The sequence below is a fragment of the Schistocerca piceifrons genome, chromosome 4, assembly GCF_021461385.2.
Source record: "Schistocerca piceifrons isolate TAMUIC-IGC-003096 chromosome 4, iqSchPice1.1, whole genome shotgun sequence".
Taxonomy (NCBI): Eukaryota; Metazoa; Arthropoda; class Insecta; order Orthoptera; family Acrididae; genus Schistocerca; species Schistocerca piceifrons.
The window spans coordinates 455242712-455264906 of NC_060141.1; the positions used below are offsets into that span (position 1 = coordinate 455242712).

The 22195-nt window shown below is 43.1% G+C and overlaps 1 protein-coding gene across 1 annotated transcript in view; it reads left to right on the top strand.

The window, feature by feature from the left end:
- Window positions 1-22195, top strand: part of LOC124796429 (beclin 1-associated autophagy-related key regulator) — a 132097-nt gene that overhangs the window by 37086 nt on the left and 72816 nt on the right. Inside the window, exon 6 of the mRNA XM_047260617.1 lies at window positions 16703-16856. Coding sequence (XP_047116573.1) covers window positions 16703-16856 — 154 coding nt within the window. The remainder of the gene's footprint in view (window positions 1-16702; window positions 16857-22195) is intronic.

A 22195-nucleotide genomic window follows, 5' to 3' on the forward strand; every position in this document is an offset into this window, starting at 1 on the left:
GTTCAGAATTATTGTTTACTGTGTTTGGGGTGTTGGCTGGTAATTTTTCAATAGGTTCCTGACAGTTGAGGAGTTGTTCAAAATATTTTGCTAATATTTCACAATTTTCTTCATTATTCATTGCCAGTTTTCCACTGGTATCTTTAAAATACAGATTTGGTGCTACATATTTTTGTAGTTTCTGTCTGAATGTGCTGTAAAAGGATCTGTTATTGTTTCTCTTAAAATCTTTATCCATTTGTGTAAGTTGGTTCTTTTCAAATAGTCTTTTTACTGATCTAATGAGTTTTGCTGTAGAAGATCTTTGCTGTTTGAACTCCAGGTAGTCCTTATCACTTTTGGTTGAGTGCCATTTCTTCCATGCCTTCATCCTTTGTTCTATTGCTTCCTCACATATCTCATCCCACCATTCGTGTTTCTTTCTCTTTTTCATTTTTGCGACTTCTTGAGCAGATCTTATCATTCCTTCTTTTATATCTTCCCATTTATCCGAACATATAACTATGTTTTGACAGAATTCTTCTCTTTTCTCTTTCAGGATGTTTGCGTCTATCTTTTGAGTTTTCCTGTTTTGTGTTTATTTCTTTCTTTGTGGTATGAAATTTAATTTGATTGTCGATAAGTAGTGGTCAGTTACAATGTTTGCCCCTTTCCAAACTCTCACATTCATTATTTCTTTTTGATTATAGTGTGTGATGGCTATGTGATCTATCTGGAACTCTCCAATACTTGTGTTCAGTGATTTCCATGTTTTCTGTTTCTTAGGAGGTTTTTTGAAGTTTGTAGACATCAATTTTAAGTTATGACCCTTGCATAGTTCTATTAATCTTTCTCCATTTCTGTTTGTCCTTTTGTGAGCCGGGTAGTTTCCTACTGTTTTTTTGTATTTTTTTTTCTTGGCCTATTTGTGCATTGAAGTCCCCAAACAGTATTTTCACATTTGATGTTGGGATTTTAGAAAGTTCGTGGTCTAGAGATTCCCAATATGTATCTACTTTCTGGGGGTTTTTCTTATTTTCATTGTTGATGAGTGCGTGGCAATTAATAAGTGTATAGGTTTTATTTAGGGCGCGGCACGTGAGAAAAGACAAGCGTTCATTAGGTGACTGGAAGTCGGTTATTGAGTTTACCCAGTTAGATTTCACGATAAAGCCTGTTCCAAGGTGGGGAAGGCCTCTTCCACATGGGTTCCAGCCTTTCTTTCCTTTAAATATCCTGTATCCTTCATAATCCATTAAATCTTCATCTGTAAATCTGGTTTCCTGCAGCGCACATATTTGGATTTTATATACCTTCGAGACTTTGGTGAGCTGCTTCAGTTTTCCCGGCTTCAAGAGCGAGTTAATATTTAGGGTTCCAAAGAAATGTACGTTGTTTTTCTTCAGTTTAGAGGATTTTGAATTTCTTGAACGACATGGTGCTTCAGGCTCTCCAGAATCCTTAGGCCTGATTGCGCTGCTGATAGCGGCGGAGGATTGGTTACCTCCTGGAGTAGTTCTATCTAGAGAAATTGACATCATGCATAGCTGTTTGAAATTCAGGGGGGAGATGGCTTTTTGGGCCATTCCGAGGTTAAAACTGGGATTGTAAGTTTCAGAGTGTGTGTTCAGCCGCTCCTAACATGGAGAACAGACGCTGTTTGTAGCCGCTCCTCTAGGAGTTCAGACGCTACATTTCGTTAGTTTTTGGTCCGCCCTGGGTATTTGATTTCCCCAGTACCACCTATATCTGGGAGGCATTCCCCTATCCGCCACCTGGGGAGGCGCCCGATGGGGGTACTAACAACCCCACACGGGAGTTGCATTATTATTATTATTATTATTTAAATAAATAAATATATAAATAAAAAAGTTGCATTATTATTTTTTTATTTATTTATTTTTTTTCACAAAAATTAACTGTTGAGATTCTGAATAGTATAAATCTTTCGTGAACAAGAATAAATGTGTAAATTTTAAAACTTTCATGGCGAATTGAATGTTCAAACAAATTTTGGGCTTGCAGCTGGTCATAGATTAATTCATTGCATGATATTTCGCCTGAGCACTTGCCAGTCATCTTCACGTGAGCTATTGAAGACTGATGAAGACCTGCTCCATTCCATCCTATATAGCGCGCTGCGAGTATTCCGCAAATGCATCAAATTTGAAGTTACCAGACAGACCACCCATCACATCAGCAACGCCCTCGCCTGTAGAACCGTGGAACTCAGCTGTCCTCTGTGTTACTGCTCGTTGTGTCCATTGGTGCACTCTGTCTTCTTCAGTAAAAAAAAAAAATGTGGAGATAATGGAATTCCACACACTGTCCAACTGGTAGCAGCTATCACGGCTCATCAAATTTTTTGCCAGGTATGTTTCCCCAGATTCTTTAGTAAGGGAGCCCCGAAAAGATGTAGCTGTGGTTAGAATCACAGTTCTATCATAATTTATTGACTGTCCAATGGAAATACAGTGTTCGGCATAGGCAGCCCTCCTGTCTCCCTTGGTGGCCAACCTTTTTATGGAGGATTTTGATCCTTTCACCATGAAAATAAAAAAAAAGAACAATGATGGTTCACTGGGGCATTCAGTTTATCGTAAGCCCACTCGTACCAATTTGTATTTGCGAGTGTCAAGTTGATGTCACCCGTCACAAACTATGAACATTTTTAAAACACGCGTATGCAGAGCTCACACTGTCTCAGATATAAGTAGTTTACCTAAAGAGCTCACCCACCTAAATACAGTATCTAGAAAGAAGGGATATTCCCCCCAGCACATTAACAGGACACTGTCAGTTAAAATCAAGTATCAGGAAGTGGTTAAAGAGGAGAACACACCGGCAAAATCCATATCATTTCTTCCTTTAAGGGGCAATATTTCATTTAAAATAGCAAGAATCCTTGAACATCGGTTTTCCACTTGCCTTTTGCAACCAAGTAAGTCTGCTATTGCCAAACACTGTCTTTTGACTGGACATTCAACTGAGTATGATAGAACCGAGATACTGACCACAGCTACGTCTTTTTGGGACTCCATTATTAAAGAATCCTTATAAATACGGTTGGCGGAAAATCTGATGAACCATGTTAGTGGCTACCAGTTGCACAGAGCAGGGAACCCCGTCATCTTCATGATTTGTTCTAGTTGAAGTCGGCAGAGTTCGCCAACGGCTGTGGCAAGCACTAACACAGAGGATAGTGGAGTTTCAAGGTTCCACCAGCGAGGGCACTGCCGCCAGAAGTCTGGTCCGTCTTTCAACTTGAATTTTGACACATGTGTGGAATACTCGCAGCGTGCTATATAGGGTGCAATGGAGCAAGTCTTCATCAGTCTTTGATGGTTCACAGGTGCCCAGTCAAAATATCATGCAATGAATTAATCGATGACTGGCTGCAAGCCCGAAATTTGTTTGAACAAGAATGCAAATAATCAGCATATGTGCTTAAGAACTTTTCATGATACGTTTTTGATCCTCTTTTTACTTTCTCCCCCCTTCCTCCACCCTCCCCCCTGGTGACTTTTTTGTCTCATAATATTATCTTTTTTGAGGAACTCTGAAGATTGAAATATGACCAAAAGTGTCACATAATTATTGCTACTTTCTATCTCTCTGTTTGTTCTTTTGTTTCTGGGATATTCGTCCATTTTTCTCTGTTGCAGACCTTGACAATCCCTAAAATAGTATTCCTCTTAGAAGGAGAAAAACTAGTGAAATTCTCTCAAACAAATGTAAGGGATAAAGGTCATTTTCTAGTATGCTCATGTTGCCCACCCAATAGGCAACAAACTTTGTTTGTTTATGAAGACTTTTCTCTTGGAAGTTTGTCCAACAATACCCTGTGTATGACAGCATTATGTGAAATATTGAAAACTGACAACTGATATTGTAGAACACTCTGTATCTTTAGTTAAAAATGTATCTGAAAGTGTGATCATGGTCATAGAAGACTGTAATCTAATTGATGACGTGATACCACTTGACCACCACCCAATCTGCATGCGTGTTCCCTCCTTGAGTGTATTTGCAGTAGATTGAAATCACTGATGCTTCAGTTTCTCTGAAATTATTAGATATGGACCTGCTGTATAAGAAAAAAATTCCTCATTTTCTAGTGTTCTAACTATTCCTTGGTTCAAAATGGACCCTGCATCATGAAATTTTTAAAAAAGAAGCACAGTGACCTTTCACACGAGACGTTTTCAAGTGACACCCTGACTGGTGTTCCAAAGGTTGTCAAAATTGGTGGTTCGTAGCGTATGGCCTTCCTTCCTTTTTTGTGTAGGGCCACTGACTTGTTCGACTGCTTTGATTTTTGCAAGAAATGCTTTTGCCTCACAAAATAAAGTTTTTTATAGTGGTCCAAATGGTGCAGAGGGATTCATTTTTAATTTGCTTTTATTCAGCATTCATCAAATGTAGCAATCAACGTCCGCCAAATCCTTTTCATTGTTAGTGTTTCATATACCGGGTGATGAAAAAGTCAGTATAAATTTGAAAACATAATAAACCAGGGAAAATGTAGATAGAGAGGTAAAAATTGACACACTTGCTTTGAATGACATGGGGTTTTATTAGACAAAAAAAAAACCAAAGGTTACAAAATATTTGACAGATGGCGCTGGACAGCAAAACTGCTACCGTGACGGGTGAGAGGTACACCGATATGTTACAGAATTGCATCATCCCCAGCCTAGCTGATAAACACCTGCTGGAACGTACGATGTTTATGCAGGATGGCGCTCCACCCCATACTGCTAGACACATGAAAGATCTCTTGCGGGCGTCGTTTGGTGATGATCGTGTGCTCAGCCGCCACTTTCGTCATGCTTGGCCTCCCAGGTCCCCAGACCTCAGCCCGTGCGATTATTAACTTTGGGGTTACCTGAAGTCGCAAGTGTATCGTGATCGACCGACATCTCTAGGGATGTTGAAAGACAACATCTGATGCCAATGCCTCACCATAACTTCGGACATGCTTTACAGTGCTGTTCACAACATTATTCCTCGACTACAGCTATTGTTGAGGAATGATAGTGGATATATTGAGCATTTCCTGTAAAGAACATCATCTTTGCTTTGTCTTACTTTGTTATGCTAATTATTGCTATTCTGATCAGGTGAAGCGCCATCTCTTGGACATTTTTTGAACTTTTGTATTTTTTTGGTTCTAATAAAACCCCACTTCATTCCAAGCGTGTGTGTCAATTTGTACCTCTCTTCTTCTTCTTCTTCTTCTTCTGCTTTTACGGCCTCATTGGACCACTTCAGTCAATCATTTCTGGTCCTCTTCTTTGGTATTTTCCCCTTCCGAGTGGCCCAGTATCTCTTCATTCGTTCCGATGCTTTTCGTCGTTCCTTATCTGTAAATACCCTTTTCATTGTATGTCGTTTGTCAATTTTTGGTTTAAATCTTATTTCTGTGTCCCTCAACTTCTTTAAATTTGGCGTTTTGTTCTGCAGATCATCCAGAGTTATTTCCAGTTCTTCCATATCCTCTCTTATTTCCTTTAGCCATCCTCCTTGTTGTTTCAAATTCCAGAGTTTCTCAATCATTTTCCTTGATAATCTGGTTTCTGGTGTCCTCAGAATGTGACCACAAAAAGAGATCCTTTTCTTTCGTATAGTATCAGTGATGGGCTCCAGTTCTCTGTATACCACTTCATTTGGAACTATCCGCCATTGCCCAGCTTTTTGATATTTCTTATTTATGCATGTTCTAGCAATTCTTCTCTCTACTTTTAAAATTTTGTCAATTCTGTTTTTCTGGGTGACTTTAAAAAGAGTTTCACTTCCGTATGTAACCTCTGGTTGAACCACCGTCTTGTAATGTTTTAATTTTGTTTTAATTGATAGACATTTTTTATTGTACGTAGACCATGTTAGTTTTTGAGCTTTTATCATTTTATTAGTTCTTGCTCGCCATGCAGGTTTCTCGTCCAGTTTATGTGTTATAATTTCACCCAGGTATTTAAATTGTTTCACTATTTTAATTTCCCTATTGTTCACTGTGATGTGATCTATTACAAGTGGATCCGTTACCATTATTTCAGTCTTTTCAAATGATATCTGGAGTCCTAATTTTTGTGCTATATTTTGTAAGCTTGTTATTTGTTTCGTGGCTTCCTGAATATTATTAGCTAGTAATGCTAGGTCATCAGCAAATCCCAATCAATTTAGGTTTATTTTATCTTTCTTAGTTCCAATTTTAATATTCATAGGCTTTTCCTTCTACCATTCTCTCATTACATATTCAAGAGCACAATTGAATAGCAATGGTGATAAACAATCTCCCTGTCTCAACCCTGTTTTAATCGTAAATGGTTCACATATTTCTCCTCTAAATTTTACTTTGGATTTGGTGTTTGTTAAGGTTAACTGTATCATTTTTATTAATTTTGGATGAAGTCCAAAATTCCTTAATATTTTCATCATTGAAGATCTATGGATGCAATCATACGCCTTTTTGAAATCTACAAAGGTTATGACTAGTTGTTTTTGCCTTCTTTTGTAGACATCCATAACTAACTTCAAGGTGATTATCTGTTCTGGGCAGCTTCTCCAGGATCTAAATCCTCCTTGATATTCTCCCAGTTCCAGTTCTAGTTGATCTTTACAGCGGTTGTATAGTATTCTTGACATGATCTTATACGTGCAGTCCAAAAGGGAAATTCCTCTATAGTTGTCTGGATTTGATTTTTCTCCTTTCTTATGTAATGGATGTATTATAGCAGTAGTCCAATTTTCTGGTAATTTCTCTTCATTCCAGATTTTTACTATGCATTGGTGTAATGCTATCTTTACTGGTTCTGCTGCATATTTCCAAAGTTCAGCAAACGTTTGATCTTCTCCACTTGCTTTGTAGTTTTTGAGTTCTTTCAAAGCTCTGTAGATCTCATTAATTGTAGGTGGATTTATATTTTCTGCTGGTGTTTTAATTGGGGTTTCTGTGTTTATCTGAAGAAGTTCTGGGGGATCTTCACAATTTAGTAACTTGTTAAATGTTTTTTCACAATAAATGTTAAATGTTTCTGCTAGAATTTCTGTATTTTTACTATTGCTATGGGCTAGGTTATTATCTTTATCTTTTAACATTAATGTTGGAAGATCATATCTTTGTAATTGTCTGCCAAATATTTTGTAATAGTCTCTTGAGTTTGTTTTTTCACTATTTGTTTCTATCATTAGAAGTATATCTTTTTGGTACTGACGTTTAGCTCTCCTTATTATTTTTTGTGTTGTCTTCCTTTGTTTTGTGAGTTCCAAATATGATTTTTCTGTTTTTTCATTTTGATGCCTTAACCAGGCTTGGTGTCGATCCAACACTGCTTCATCACGTTCATCGTTCCACCACTGGTGTTTTTTCCTTGGATTTATAGGGGCAACTTGTTCAGCTATTTGTTTCAATTTGGGAATTATTTCTTCCAGATCATCTGTTATTTTTATATCCCTGGTTTGTGCTTCATAATCCTCATTTTGTATCAGTTTATGAGGGTCATAGGTTCTCTTCTTCTTCTGGTGGGATTTTTTCTTTGCTAATGGGGTTAATTTAATTTTAATTTTTATCATGTAATGATCTGATCCGGTATCTGCCCCTCTCAGTACTTTCACATTGTAAATTTCCTTGTGGTAATTCTTATCCATGCAGACATGGTCCAGTTGCCATTCTCCTTTTTTCCAGTCTGGATGTTTCCAAGTTTTTAGTTTACTTGGTCTTCTCTTAAAATACGTCGACTTTGAGATCATGTCATGGTTTCTGCAAAATTCCACTAGTCTTATGCCATTTTTGTTTGTTCTTCTTTGTGCTGTCCATTTCCCTATTATGTCTCTATATCTCTTTTCCCTTCCTAACTGGGCATTGAAGTCTCCAATTAAAATTTTGATGTGATTTTTATTAATGTTATTCGTCGTTTGATCTAAGAGCTCCCAAAATTTTTCTACCTCTTCTCTGTCTTCTTTTTTATTATTTTTATCATTTGTCGGGGCATGGGCATTTATTATTGTGTACATTTTGTACCTCTCTATCTACATTATTCTGTGATTTATTCAGTTTTCAAATTTGTACTGTCTTTTTGATCACCCGGTACAATGTAACACTTTTTCCTCTGTGAAACATTTCATGCACATTTAATCACTTGTTGCCTGATACTACACTATAATGTGTACTTTGGTTTCATCTGTGGTCGCAGTTTTGAGATTCCTTTTATTTTGATCAACTTTGAGATAAGTATGGCCATAATGAGATTTTCACTCTGTAGTGGAGTGTGCGCTGATATGAAACTTCCTGGCAGATTAAAACTGTGTGCCCGACCGAGACTCGAACTCGGGACCTTTGCCTTTCGCGGGCAAGTTCTCTACCAACTGAGCTACCCAAGCATGACTCACGCCCCGTCCTCACAGCTTTACTTCTGCCAGTACCTCGTCTCCTACTTTCCAAACTTTACAGAAGCTCTCCTGCGATCCTTGCAGAACTAGCACTCCTGAAAGAAAGGATATTGTGGAGACATGGCTTAGCCACAGCCTGGGGGATGTTTCCAGAATGAGATCTTCACTCTGCCCGCGAAAGGCAAAGGTCCCGAGTTCGAGTCTCAGCCCGGGACACAGTTTTAATCTTCCATGAAGTTTCAAGTATGGCCATGTTTAAGTTCAGTCATCCTTTCATTAATTGTCGAAAATGAGGAAGTGGACTCCATAAAATCCTCGTAAATATTGTAAACATTTCCACTGTCAATAAATAATCCAAAAAAAAGAATTATATGAAATATAGGAAAAGGTGAGAGAGGAGTATCTACAAGTGTTTACTCGACAGCTGCAAAATAATGTCTTGCTCACTCTCTCTTGTACATGTGTCCATTCACTGTGTCTGCAGGGAATTGAACAAGTCTTATGAAGTTTGTGAGAAATATGTATAAAAACTTCTCGTCCTAGTGCTTTGTGGTTAGGAAACTGTCTATAGTAGTCTTCATTGGCTAGTTAGAGCATATGGTAGCTTTGTTCATCATTAACACTTGAACTGAGATACAAATACTCTGTTGACCACTGTACCAATAGAGAGACTTATTTCTTGGTCAAATGAAATTTCATTTTTGTAATAAACAGTTAATTTACAATTTGGAACTTTCGCCTATGTAAACTATAAAATTTGTTGCGGAAGTACTAAGTTCAACCAATAGTTTCATTTAAGAAAGATTTACTTCCAGACTATTACAAACTGATGATTAACAGAACAAATTACAAATACTTTTTATGAAATTCAAAGGTATTGCAGAATGTCGTGGGATGGCAGTTTACAGTGAACGTCCAAACATTTATTATAAACCAAGAATTGCTGTTTGACTTCAGCATGCCAATCTCTGCACATAGTAAAGTAAATGGAAGTTGTTAAAGTGGCTTTATCACAAGATCAGCCAACCCATTCTTTTCATCTGTGTGTTCCAATGTAATTTTGCCATTCAGTAATCTTTCATGAACATAGGAGTCTTGGACATATATGTATTTTATTGTTGGCAATATGGTGTTTAACTGGTTTCAATGGACTATTATTGTCAGCATGAAGTGTTGGACCTCCCCAGGGGGCTCACAGTCCCTTTTGTGTGTGTGTGTGTGTGTGTGTGTGTGTGTGTGTGTGTGTGTGTGTGTGTGTGTGTGTGGCAGGCATGGGGCCCCGAGCTATTGCAGTCTCCTTCCTTTTTCCAGACTGCATTACCGTCCCTGTTCCTCTCCTTCCCTGTAAATGCTCCTTTCTCCCTGCCCCCTCGTTTCCCTCTTGGTGAACTTCTTTATATCGACCTGGCTATCCTCCTGGTTTGTTTTGGTGTGTGCCATTGTTTAGCACCGAGCGAGGTGGCGCAGTGGTTAGGACACTGGACTCGTATTCGGGAGGACGACGGTTCAATCCCGTCTCCGGCCATCCTGATTTAGGTTTTCCGTGATTTCCCTAAATCGTTTCAGGCAAATGCCGGGATGGTTCCTTTGAAAGGGCACGGCCGATTTCCTTCCCAATCCTTCCCTAACCCGAGCTTGCGCTCCGTCTCTAATGACCTCGTTGTCGACGGGACGTTAAACACTAACCACCACCACCACCACCACCACCACCACCACCACCATTGTTTAGTTTGCTGTTTCCATCTCCTTTTCGGCATTTTTGGTCCCCTTGGGGTTTGACCTCCATTTCCAATGTTTTCCGTTCAGTGTGAGCCATTTTGGGATGAACTCCCAATCTAGTTTCCATGGAGCAGGCTCATCTCTCCCCTCCCCTCCCTTTTCCCCTTGCACCGTGGCCCCCTTCCTGCTAGATCACTAGCACGGTAGCCAGTCCGTGTGGTGGGACTGTTAAGTACCCACTTGGCTGAGCCCCCTGACAACACAGGGATCACACTGCTAATACTTGAGCTGTTAACGCCTGGTGTATGCCAAGGAGTCGATGCTCATCACTTTGGGGCATCAGAACTCCTGGCAATGGCTGCCGTGCCAAACAGCCCTTGCTGGGGCTGGGTGGTGCCCACGGGGCGAGCCCATGGTTGGAGTGTGTGGTACTAGGGCGGACACTCTGCACATGAAGCATGAAGCCATTCCGTGGCCGTCTCTAAGAGTAATAGAAGACATGACACTCCTTCTTCTGATCCTTTGGCCTTCCCCTCCCTGGCCACCCCCTGGGAAGAGTGTCAAGCTCGCCAGCTTCGGTTGAAACCTTTCCCTCAGTACCTGTTTTGTACCAGAACAGATGGCGAAAGTTTTGCCATGGCCAAGCCTCTGTTTTTTGTGGAGACAATTGAAGATAAGTATGGTGAAGTGGAATCCATGAGTAAAATGTGGTCCAGTTCTTTGCTCATAAAGACATCTGCTGCCCAATCTGAAACCCTGCATGCTTGTGACCATCTTGGTGACATCCCAGTCTCCGTTGTACCCCACGAACCTTTGAACTCGGCACAGGGCATCATTTTCCTCTGGGGTCTTCTTCTCCAAACTGACAAGGAGTCCGATTTATATGTGGTGTACAGCGAGGCCCTCTAAGCAATCGCACCGATACAGACGCCTTTATCTGGCCTTCGAGGGTGATCCCCTCCAGGAGAAGGTCAAGGTGATGGTGTATCAGTGCGATGTTAAACCTTATATTCCACCACCAATGAGATACTTTAAATGCTTATGGTTTGGACATGTCTTCCTGCTTCAGCAATGATCCCCTCTGCTGTGACTGTGGGCTCCTCTTCCATGAGAGGAGTGCCTGTGCCCCCGCCAGTGTGCATAAATTGTAATGTGCAGCATCCTCCATGCTCACCAGCATGCCCGGTGTATGTGAAAGAACGAAAAATTCAAGAGTACAAGACCTTAGATTGATTAACATACACTGAGGCTTGTCGAAAGTATGACCGGCTCCATCCCGTGACTATAACTTCTACTTTTGCTTCAGTTACGTCCATTCCCCCTCATACACCCTCCTCTTCCCAGCCCCGCCCCATTCGCCCCACACCCACACCCTCCCCCTCACTCTCCCCCTCCCCCTCCCCTTCAGTACCCATACCTATCCTTTTGGGTGCTGCTCCCCCTCCCCCACTGGAGAAGTGCTCCCCTTCTTTGGCAGCCGCCGGTACTGCAGCTCCCTCCCGGAACTCCTCTTCCCAGCACCCCCCTGAAAGGCGATCTGCAGCTCCCCATCTGCCGCATGATCCACGGCCAGTGGGCGCCAAGATTGACAGGTGTGATTCCGTGCCCGGCCTCGCTGCAGTCCGTCCTTCTATTCCTTCACAAGAGAAGAAGCAGAAACACAAGAATAAGGACAAGGCCTCTCTGGTACCCCCTGAGGTGCCGCCTTCCCCTCCTCCAGCCAATGACCCCACCTATATTGACATTACCCCATCCTTATCGGTGACGGATGGTGACTTGGCGGCATGACCTGCTCTGGTCCTTTTGCTTCCCATTTGGACTCCAGCTTGAGAATTCTCCAGAGGAATTGGAATGGCTATTTGCGTTACCTCCCGGAGTTGCAGCCCCTTCTTTCCTCCTACTCTGCTACTTGTATTGCTCTCTGGGAGACTCATCGTGCACCTTTTCTGTTCAAACTGAATTGGCCTCTTGCGGGCTTCTGGTGGTGTTTGCAACTTGCCCTCCATACCACTCTGGAAGCAATTGCTGTCAGAGTCCATCTGGCCACTCCAATGACAATCTGTAATACATCTCTACCTCCCGGCCGCCCACATCCCTTGCCCTAACCACCCTTCTTCAACAACTCCCTTATCCCTTCCTGTTTCTAGGGGACTTTAATGCCCACAACCCTCTTTGGGGTAGTCACACAACTACTGCCCTGGGAAGGACAATTGAAGCTGTTCTGGTAGGGCTTGACCTCTGTCTCCTAAACACCGGGGCTCCCACACACTTTATTGTGGCGCACAGCACTTTCTCAGCCATTGACCTCTCCATCTGCAGTTCCGGCCTTCTTCCCTCCATTCAGTGGGGTGTCCGTGATGACTTAGGCGACAGCGATCAGTACCCGATTGTTTTGACCTTCCTTCAGTATATCTCGCTCCATCACCCTTCCAAGTGGGCCTTCTCTAAAGCTGACTGGGGTGCCTTCTCCTCTGCTACCATCCCCTCTGTATTACCACACAGTAGTATTGATGAGTCTACACAGACTTTGACTGCCACCATTCTTTCCGCAGCTGTTTCAGCTATCCCTTCTTCCTTGGGTTCTCCCCATTGGAAGATGGTCCCTTGGTGGACTCCGGAAATTACTACGGCCATTAAAGACCGCCGCCGTGCTCTTCAACACTTCAAGCGGCACCCTTCTAGTGCTCACCTTCTGGTCTTTAAACGATTCCATGCCCGGGCCCGTTACCTAATCAAATTTCAGAAACAGATTTGCTGGGAATGATATGTGGCTGCCATAGGATTGCACACCCACTCTTCACAAGTCTGGGCGAAACTGAGACGAATTTTTGGCCATCGTCCTCCCACTGGTGTTGCAGGAATTTCTGTGCATGGTAGTGTCCTTACCCATAGAGCGCTTCACTCAACACTTTGCCCAAGCCTCTGCATCGACTCAGTTTCCTCCTGCATTCCTCCTCCCGAAAGAGCGCTCGGAACGACTGTCTTTGTCTCACGTCTCGCTGCTTGGAGCCTTATAATGCCCCATTTAGGGAGTGGGAATTCGCCAGTGCCCTCGCCCTTTGTCTCGTCACGGCTCCTGGTCCCGATTGGATACATAACCAAATGCTCCAACACTTATTGGTGGCTGGCCACCGTCGTATACTGATCCTTTTCAACCATCTGTGGAGTGAGGGGGTATTTCCTACCCAGTGGCAGGAAAGCATTGTTATTCCGGTGTTGAAGCATGGGAAGCCACTTCTTCAGTTGGATACCTACCGTCCAATTAGATTTACCAACACCCTCTGCAAGCTCCTGTTGAGTCGGCAGCTGTTGTGGATCCTTGAATCCCGTGATCTTTTGTCATTGTCTCAAGGTGGTTTTTGCTGTGACTGCTGTACGGTGAATAACTTGGTCCACCTGAAGTCTGCTATTCAGTCATCTTTTGCCCATCGGCAACACCTCATTGCAGTCTTCTTTGACATGCATAAAGCCTACGACACTACCTGGCGCCACCACATCCTCACCACCCTTCACGAATGGGGCCTTCATGGCACTCTGCCTGTTTTTATCCGTAACTTTCTTTCTTGTCGCTCTTTCCGGGTCCAAGTTAGTTTCTCCTACAGCACTTCCAATTGGCAAGGAAATGCGGTTCCACAGGGTTCTGTGCTGAGCATTCCTCTCTTTCTCATCACCATTAATGGACTGGTGGCAGCTGCTGGGCCAAGTGTCCCCCTCTTTGTATGCTGACGATTTTTGTATCTACGGCGTTTCCTCTGACATGGGCGCTGCAGAACGCCGTCTACGGGGGGCAATTTACGGGGGGCAATTTTTGGCTCTCTCCCATCGCTTTCAGTTTTTGGTGGCCAAGTCTTGTCATGCATTTTTGCTGTTGCCTTACAATCCATCCCCATTCGGACCTGTTCCTCGATGGCCAATCCCTCGAGGTAGCGGACACCCATTACTTCTTGGGTCTGGTCTTCGATGCCAGGTTGACATGGCTCCCTCATCTTCGCCAGCTGAAGAGGACGTGCTGGTTGCATCTCAATGTTCGTAGATGTTTGTGCAATACCACCTGGGATGCAGACCGCTCTGTTCTCCTGTGATTGTACAAAGCGCTTGTCCAGTCTCATTTAGACTAGGGAAGTCCAGTCTATGGTTCTGTGTCACCTTCAACATTGCAGATACTAGACCCCATCCACCATTGTGGGGTACGACTTGCGACTGGTGCCTTCCGGACCAGCCCCGTAATTAGTCTTCTCGCAGAGGAGGGGATTCCACCACTGCGAGTTTTGCGCCAACCGCAGCTGATATCTTATGCGCTTCGCATTTGTTGCGCCCCATAGCACCCTAATTATGGTATCCTTTATCCATACATGGAGATTAACCCCCCGCAGTGGCGGCCATGATGTGGGATTTCCGTGGCTGTCTGCACTCAGTCGCTCTTTTCTGAGCTCGAGCACTGCTTTACCACCTCTTTTCTCCACTCACGCAGGTACCCCTCTGCTGTGTGTCTCTTGGCCACAGCTCTGTCTTCATCTCTCCATCAGTTCAAAGTATTCTGTCCCTCCGGAGGCCCTTCGCCACCAATTCTACTGTCTCCTCAGTTCGATCCAGGGTTCAGAAGTGATTTATACTGATAGCTCCATGGTTGCTGGTCACACTGGTTACACTTACAACCATGTGAGACACATGAAATTTTGCTCCTTGCCAGATGGCTGTAGTGTTTTTACTGCAGAATTGGTAGCCATCTTGTGTGCACTGGATCATGTCTGCTTCTGCTCAGGATTGTCCTTCGCTATCTGTAGTGACTCCTTGAGCAGTTTGCGAGCTATCGGCCAATGCTTCCCTGGCCACCCGTTGGTCATAGCTATCCAGGACTCCTTTTCTCTCCTTGATCAACATGGATGCTCAGTGGTTTTCATTTGGACCCCCACCCATGTTGGGATCCCTGAAATGAACTTGCTGATCGACTGGCTAAATTGGCTACTAATGGGCCATCTCTTGCTATTGGCATTCCAGAAATAGACCTTTGCTTGGCATTACGTTGTCAGGTTTTGGGACTTTGGAATGCAGAATGGCACACTCTTTCTTCACCAAATAAGCTCAGGGCGATCAAGGATTTTACAACTATGTGGCGGTCCTCTTTATGGGCCTCTCGTATAGCCTCTTTCGTCCTTTGCCAGCTCCACATCAGCCATACTTGGCTGTCTCACAGTTATCTCCTCCGTCGTGAGGATCCCCCTCTCTGTCATTGTGGATCAATGTTGACTGTGTTTCACCTCTTACTGACGGACTTTCAGCTTTCCTGACTCGCTACACCAGGCGTTAGCTGACAGAGCCTCAGCAGCTGATCTAGTTTTACGATTTCTTTGTGATGGGGGTTTTTATCACTTTAGTTAAGGGTGGGACCTCCAACCTTATTGGTGGGTGGAGGGGATGGCAGGCTGTCTTGCTCCCCCCTTTGCCCCGATATGACTGGCTTCGACTGGGCTTGATGGTGGTTCACCCCCAACCTTATTGGTGGGTGGAGGATGGCAGGCTGTCTTGCTCCCGCCTTTGCCCCGATATGACTGGCTTCGACTGGGCTTGGTGGTGGTTCACCCCCACCCTCTGCCTTCCCACTCCTTTCTTTATGGGGTCTGTTTTATCTTGAGTGTCTTATCTTGTCTACCTGTGCTTCTTCCTTCATGCCCCTCTCATTAGTCACTTTTTTACCCTCCTCTCTTCTTCCGTCTTCTTCCTTCTTCTCTATCAATAATTTGTAATTTTATGGCCATTCTAGTTCCCTCTCATAGTGTGGGGTTTTATCAGTTTTAGTTATTCCAAGGTCGGAGGGACTGATGACTGCACATTTTGGTCCCTTCTCCAATCCAACCAACCAATAAAGTGTTGGAAGTTGATCTGGCATTTCAGTTAATTGACTTTTAAGCAAAGCAATCAGAATAATTATGTGATTGCTTTACTTGATAAAATAATTTCTACTTCAGTTGTACGCTTATCCAGTATCTCCTGCAACTGACCTGTCCATGATATTTCCCCACCAGGGTACTTGGTCGCAATGCTGGTTCTTGAAGCCTTGCCTGCTTGCCACAAGCAAAATCAGCATCACTGTAAATGCTTAAATCATCTTCTCTCACACAAATAGTACCATAATTTAATGTGCCTTTCAAATAACAGAATATGTGCTTCACTCTATTCCAGTTCTCAGTAATTGGTTTTTCATAGCTCATGCTGTTTTATTCACCTCAAAAGTTATGCCTGAACAATTAGCTACACAAGACATCCAGTTGGTTAGCTATAGGGGCAGAAGACAAAACTGCTTCATTTTGAGCATGTACTGGATTTAGTCAATCTTCTTTGTAATGTGTTTGTTCATTTTGAATGGCCTTCACTAATTTTTGTTGCAAAAGCATGAAGGTCACCAACACCATTACCTCTAAGAATGATTTATTCACAAGATACTGCAGACTATTCAGCAGCAAAATGAATAACTGAGGGGGGGATGCTTTATATATAAAAATCAAGGATATTTCAAAACAGTGAAATCTCAGACATTTTATGTTTTATTATAACAAAATGTAGTATGTCACTCGTATATTGAAATTATGTTGCTTATTCTGTTTTTTGTATGTTATAGTTGCTGCAAACAGGGATGGTGTTCCTAGTGGTAACAGTGATGTTGACCACAATGCAGCATACAACATTAGTGCTGCCCTTACATACACAACCCAGTTGATCAATGTATTGGCATTTTATTTGGATGTATGGTTGCCAGCAAAATTGAGTTACAGGTAAAAAGTACTTTATCACTACTTCACTGGGGTTGCAGTACCTCTTTTGTCTTACTCCAGAAGACATTACATAAGCTTATGATTGACGTGGAACATCCATATGTTTGATTTATTTGTTTGTTTGGTTACGTGAATGAGATTTATGGGAAGTAATATTTGTAAACAATACCAGGTACATGATTTGTATTATCCAAATCATTTTTTTGTAAAAATTACAATGACAAGGAAATTGTTTGGAGCATATTATATAGTTTCATAATAGCTGTTTCTCAAAGTCACCTGTTAGACAACTTCTGAGAAATATGTAGCGTAGATCTTAAGACACAGTGCATTGTGTCTCTCATTTCTAAATGGACCATCGATAAATATTTTAATGTTAGTTCTAAAACTTCTAAAACTATTAGACTCATACAGAAACAATTTTGTTATCCTTTTTCATACCTGTCTTTGAATGGACCAGGAATATGTTGTTAACTTTGGGGAAATAGTTACTTTTGGAATTTGTATATAGGTTCAGCCCTGAATTATGTTTGGGTATTGCAAGACATTGTGCTGTCTGTTTTCCGTGGGAGCGTTAATGGATCATTTCAGTTTCAGATTTAAAATTCAGTTGTTTGTTCTATTTTTCGAAGTATCGCATTATGGAATCCCTACATTTCATACAGAGTGAAAATATTGGAAATCTAAGTGTGTGTGTGTGTGTGTGTGTGTGTGTGTGTGTGTGTGTGTGTGTGTGTTTGTTTGTTTGTTTGTTTCTCTCTCTCTCTCTCTCTCTCTCTCTCTCTCTCTCTCTCTCTCTCTTTAAAGCTGTTGTTGTTATTGTTTACATTTGTGAAATAATGAAATTTTTTTGTTGCCCACATGGTTGTGGAGCTGATCTTCAGTGGGAATCACATGTGATATTTAAAGTAATAGAAAGGGTGGAAACAGTTAAGAATGAAGGCTTTTTTTACTGTTAGGGCTGGGGTTCACATGAGAGTTTCTTCCTCTCCCACAATTTCTTGCTCTCAGATAGTACTCAGAAAATTGTTTGCACTAGGAGCAAATTTTTGCAGGTAGTTGCTGTCTGATATTCACTTGTGAGTACTTTCTGTAAGTTTCTGATAGTCTTGCAATCACAGATGTTGGAAATGTTTACACATAGCAGGTTGAGAGTGTCTGACCAAGCCAAAGATCACTTTCCACCCCCCAGGGGGCCAACAGCTCTTTTGAGGGTAGGTGTGGGGCACACAGGTCCCCGAGCTATTTCAGCCTTTCTTCTTTTCTGGGCTGCTTTACCTTCCCCTTCCTTCTCCCTCCTGTCCTTATTCCTTTCCCTTTTCTCCTTCCTTTCCCTTTGCTCTTTCCTTTCCCTTTGCTCCTTCCTTGGTGTTCTTATTTATGTTGGCCCAGCTATCCTCCTGACTTCATTTCAGCTTGCGGTTTTGGTTTGTTTGCTTTTTTCCTCTTTTGCAGCTTTTCGTTTTTGGTCCCCTGTAGGGGTTTGACCCCAATCTCCGAATTTGACATCAGAGTATGAGCCAGATGGGGAAGAACTCCCTCCCTAGTGTCCTCGGCATGGGTTCATCTCCCTCTCCCTTTTCCCCCTAGCCCTCCCTCCTCATCATAGCACTTTCACTTCCTTGCTAGGTCACTAGCTCAGTAGTCAGTGTGGTGGATCTGTCATGTACCCATCTGGTTGAGACCACAGGGATCGTACTGCTGGTACCTGCACTGTGAAAGCCTAGGAGTAGTTGCCTATCTCTTCGGGGCATTGGAACTCACTGCAACGACCATCATGCCAGGCAGCCGTTGCTATCGCTAGGTAGTGGGACGAGCCCATGATCGGAGTGGGTGATACCAGGGCGGACGCTCGGCACGTGAAATATGTAAACTATCTGGTCTCTCTTTCGCGGTTGCATATCTTCCTAGAAATAGTTCTGTCTCATTCCTGTTTCACCTTTTCCCCCACTTTGTTGGAAGAAGGGCCCAGCCGTCGCACTTGGCGCAGAACCCTTTCCGCAGTTCCTGGAATGTTCCAGGACTTTTGCCACCACCAAACTCCCTTTATTTTTTGTTTTGTGGAATACATTGAGGACAAGTTCAGTGAAGTTGAGTGCTTAAGCAAGATGAGATCTGGCTCCCTCCTTATAAAGACAACTTCTGCCAACCAGTGGCTACCATTCCTTAAAAGTCTCTCACTATGACACAGGTGTAATTTCCCATAGGGACCTTCTCCTCCAGTCTGGTAATGAACATGGACTAATCTGGAACGACGTGGTGTACATTTTGTCCGGCATGTCCAGAGAGGCCCTAAAGCTAATCATGTAGACACCCGCACTTTCATCCTGACTTTGAGGGGGATGCTTGTAACACCTCTGTTTTTATCCCAACCTGATCTTATCGAATAGCAGTCCAATATTTATTATTAACATGACCGTGAACCTAATGGGGCTGGTAATCAGAACTGACTGCTACGGAAGTTGTTACTTTCCAGTTCGTTCTGCCCAATACTATAATACTGAATGTCTGGTAATGAGGAACACCAACACAGTTTTACTAATTACGAACTTATATTCTTCTCAAAACACAAAAAAGGAGACAGCCACTGCCTTCGTCATACATATCTAATTACGGCTAATCTCAGCACAGGCTTTCTTCATTTGCCATTATCGTCACACGCTAATCCATCACTGCATCCAACACTGCAATCCAAGGTTAGGCCGGCGCAGTAGACGCGAAACCAAATATCGGCACTAGTAACGTCACTGATCACTTTCGTAATGATACTTCTTCACTTTCCCGGTATTAATCTATTACATAGGGGTCTACACTTGCGCATCTAGACACTCGCTCTCTCAACACGTCACAATCGATTGTTCGCCCTATCGACCTGTGCCAAGTGCAAAGTTATAGTAAGGGCCTATGGACCCCTTACATGCTCTGCCCGAGAAAGTTAAGGTGATGGAATAAAGATACGACATCAGACCATACATTCCACCTTGATGCATTGCTTCCATTGCCTCAAGTTTGCGCACCCCTCAGGAGCTCAGCATTCATTTGCTGAACACAGACTTGGCGACCCTGGGGTTCCTGTGTGGGGGCTGGTAAGGGCTGGTGGCACCCTCTGTCACCGTAAGCTCTGGGCATGCTTCAGCGACCACCATGCGGCTCAGCGGTGGAATGTTGTGTGTTTCGGAGAACGGTTGTCTTGGCTTCATTGCCTGGACTGCAAGGAAGTTATACATATATATAAATAAAATAAAATAAAAAAAACCTCAACCTCAAGGTTTGCTATGTGCTGATGAGGTGAATGGCTGTTGAGTTAAAACAATCTGTAGCGGGCAACCTCTGGGACACCTGCCCCCCCCCCTCCCCCACACTCTCCCCCGGGTTGTATAAGGCTTGCTCAGGTATGCAGGGCTTTACCTGGGTCGACAGTTATTTCCCTAGCGTCGTGGGATCCCTATGGAACTGTCTTATCAAACTACCATTACACCTGATGTGAGAGGTGTACTGTCAGGCAGTACCTGCACCCATTCCTCAGAGAGCTCGATTGGTCAGTCCTCCCAAAAAGAAATATCAGAATGATAGTAACAGGGCATTAGTGTGCCATAATACTATCATTGTAATCAATCGAACAGGGAGAACCTTTGAGATCATCTCCCCTTTCCCTATTCACAATGCATTGGAAGGTATAGCTGGGTCTCTAAACAGTGTCAAACGACTTCATTATGGAACGCTTCTAGTTGACAGCGCTAATTCAAACCATATATCTAAGCTTGTGGGATGTAAGGCCATAGGTGACTACCCAGTCGAGGCTGAGTTTCAGATCACCCTTAACTTTAATAAGGGCGTGGTTACCTGCTCTGATATAATGGAGGTGGACCCCATGGGGTTACGTGAAGAATGGAAACACATGGGCATCACGGAAGTGCAGAACTATATGAGGAGACTCAATGGCAAATTGGAAAAATCAGCAACATTTATTCTAACATTTAGGACTCCAGAATTACCTGAACACATCCTTGCATGCTATATCCGTCTTAAGATCGCACATTTTTTCCTAATCCAGTGTGATGCAACAAACGTCAAAGATTTGGCCGTTCTACTATAGGATGTAATGGGAAGGCTACGTGTGGCAGTTGTGGAGGTTCAGCTCAAGAGTCAGACAATTCTTGTACACTTCCTCCAAAATGTGTAAACTGCTCCAGTGATCATCCAGTGTGAGCAGAAAATGTGAGGTTTACAATGAGGAAAGGAAAATTCAGGAGTTTAAAGTAAAGAGATGCATACCTGTGGTGAAGCCAAGAAAGCTTTCAAAGCTACACAACCACCAGTTTTTGCTACTTCTTTTGCATCAGTCCTTAAGTCGCCAATCGTTAAATGTGATGCCTCCACACAAACTCGGATCACAGGTTCAAGTACAAGCACATGCACTTGTTGATGTACTGTGGGGGAACACTCCACATGAAAAGCCGTTCGGAAGCCATCAGCAACATGCTTACTGCCTAAGCCACATACCACTAACCAACATCAGAAGTCAACTAAGCCATCCCCGCAACCCAGGCAACCACTTCCTCCTGTCAGCAAAGAAAAACGCCCTTCAAAAAGTAGTTCTGAGTTCAAGAAAGCAATAGTTAAACCTTCAGATCAGCGAGCTCTCCTTTTCTGATGGGGACTATGATCTTAAGGATATGGACTTCCAGTTGGAGGAACTGGAGAGCAAGGAACCAGCTAACATTCCCCCTGACCTCCCCAGTAAATCACCACCTCCGAGGGAGGGGGGGGGGGGACCATCTTAACCAATGGCTTCCACAGGGACTTCTGTGTTGCAGTGGAATTTGTATGGATATTGGTCACATTTGGAAGAATTGCAACAACTGGTTTCAGAGAAACCATTCTGCATCTGCTTACAAGAAATGCACACCTGCATTATGGGACTACCACTCATCCAGTAAGGACGATGCTACTGGAGGCAGGGCTAAAGGTGGAGTAGCTGTTTTCCTTGATGACAGATGCCACTCCTTTCCTGTCCCACTTACCACAACCTTGCAAGCAAGTGAAAGCTCTCACACCCTTTAATATCACAGTGTGTACTTTGTACCTGCCCCCTAAGGATGCTTTGGATGCAGACGCACTGGTAGAACTCTTCTGGGCACTCCCATGCCCACTCCTCCTCGTGGGGGACTTCAGTGCACACAATGTGCTGTGGGGCTCGGTTACCACTTGCTCCAGGGGTCGGATGATAGAGCGACTCATCCATTCTGAGAATATCTGCTTTCTGAACACGGGTCAGATGACGCACTTTTCCACAGCTGTAAGGTATTTTTTAGCCATTGACCTTTGTTTTTGTTCCC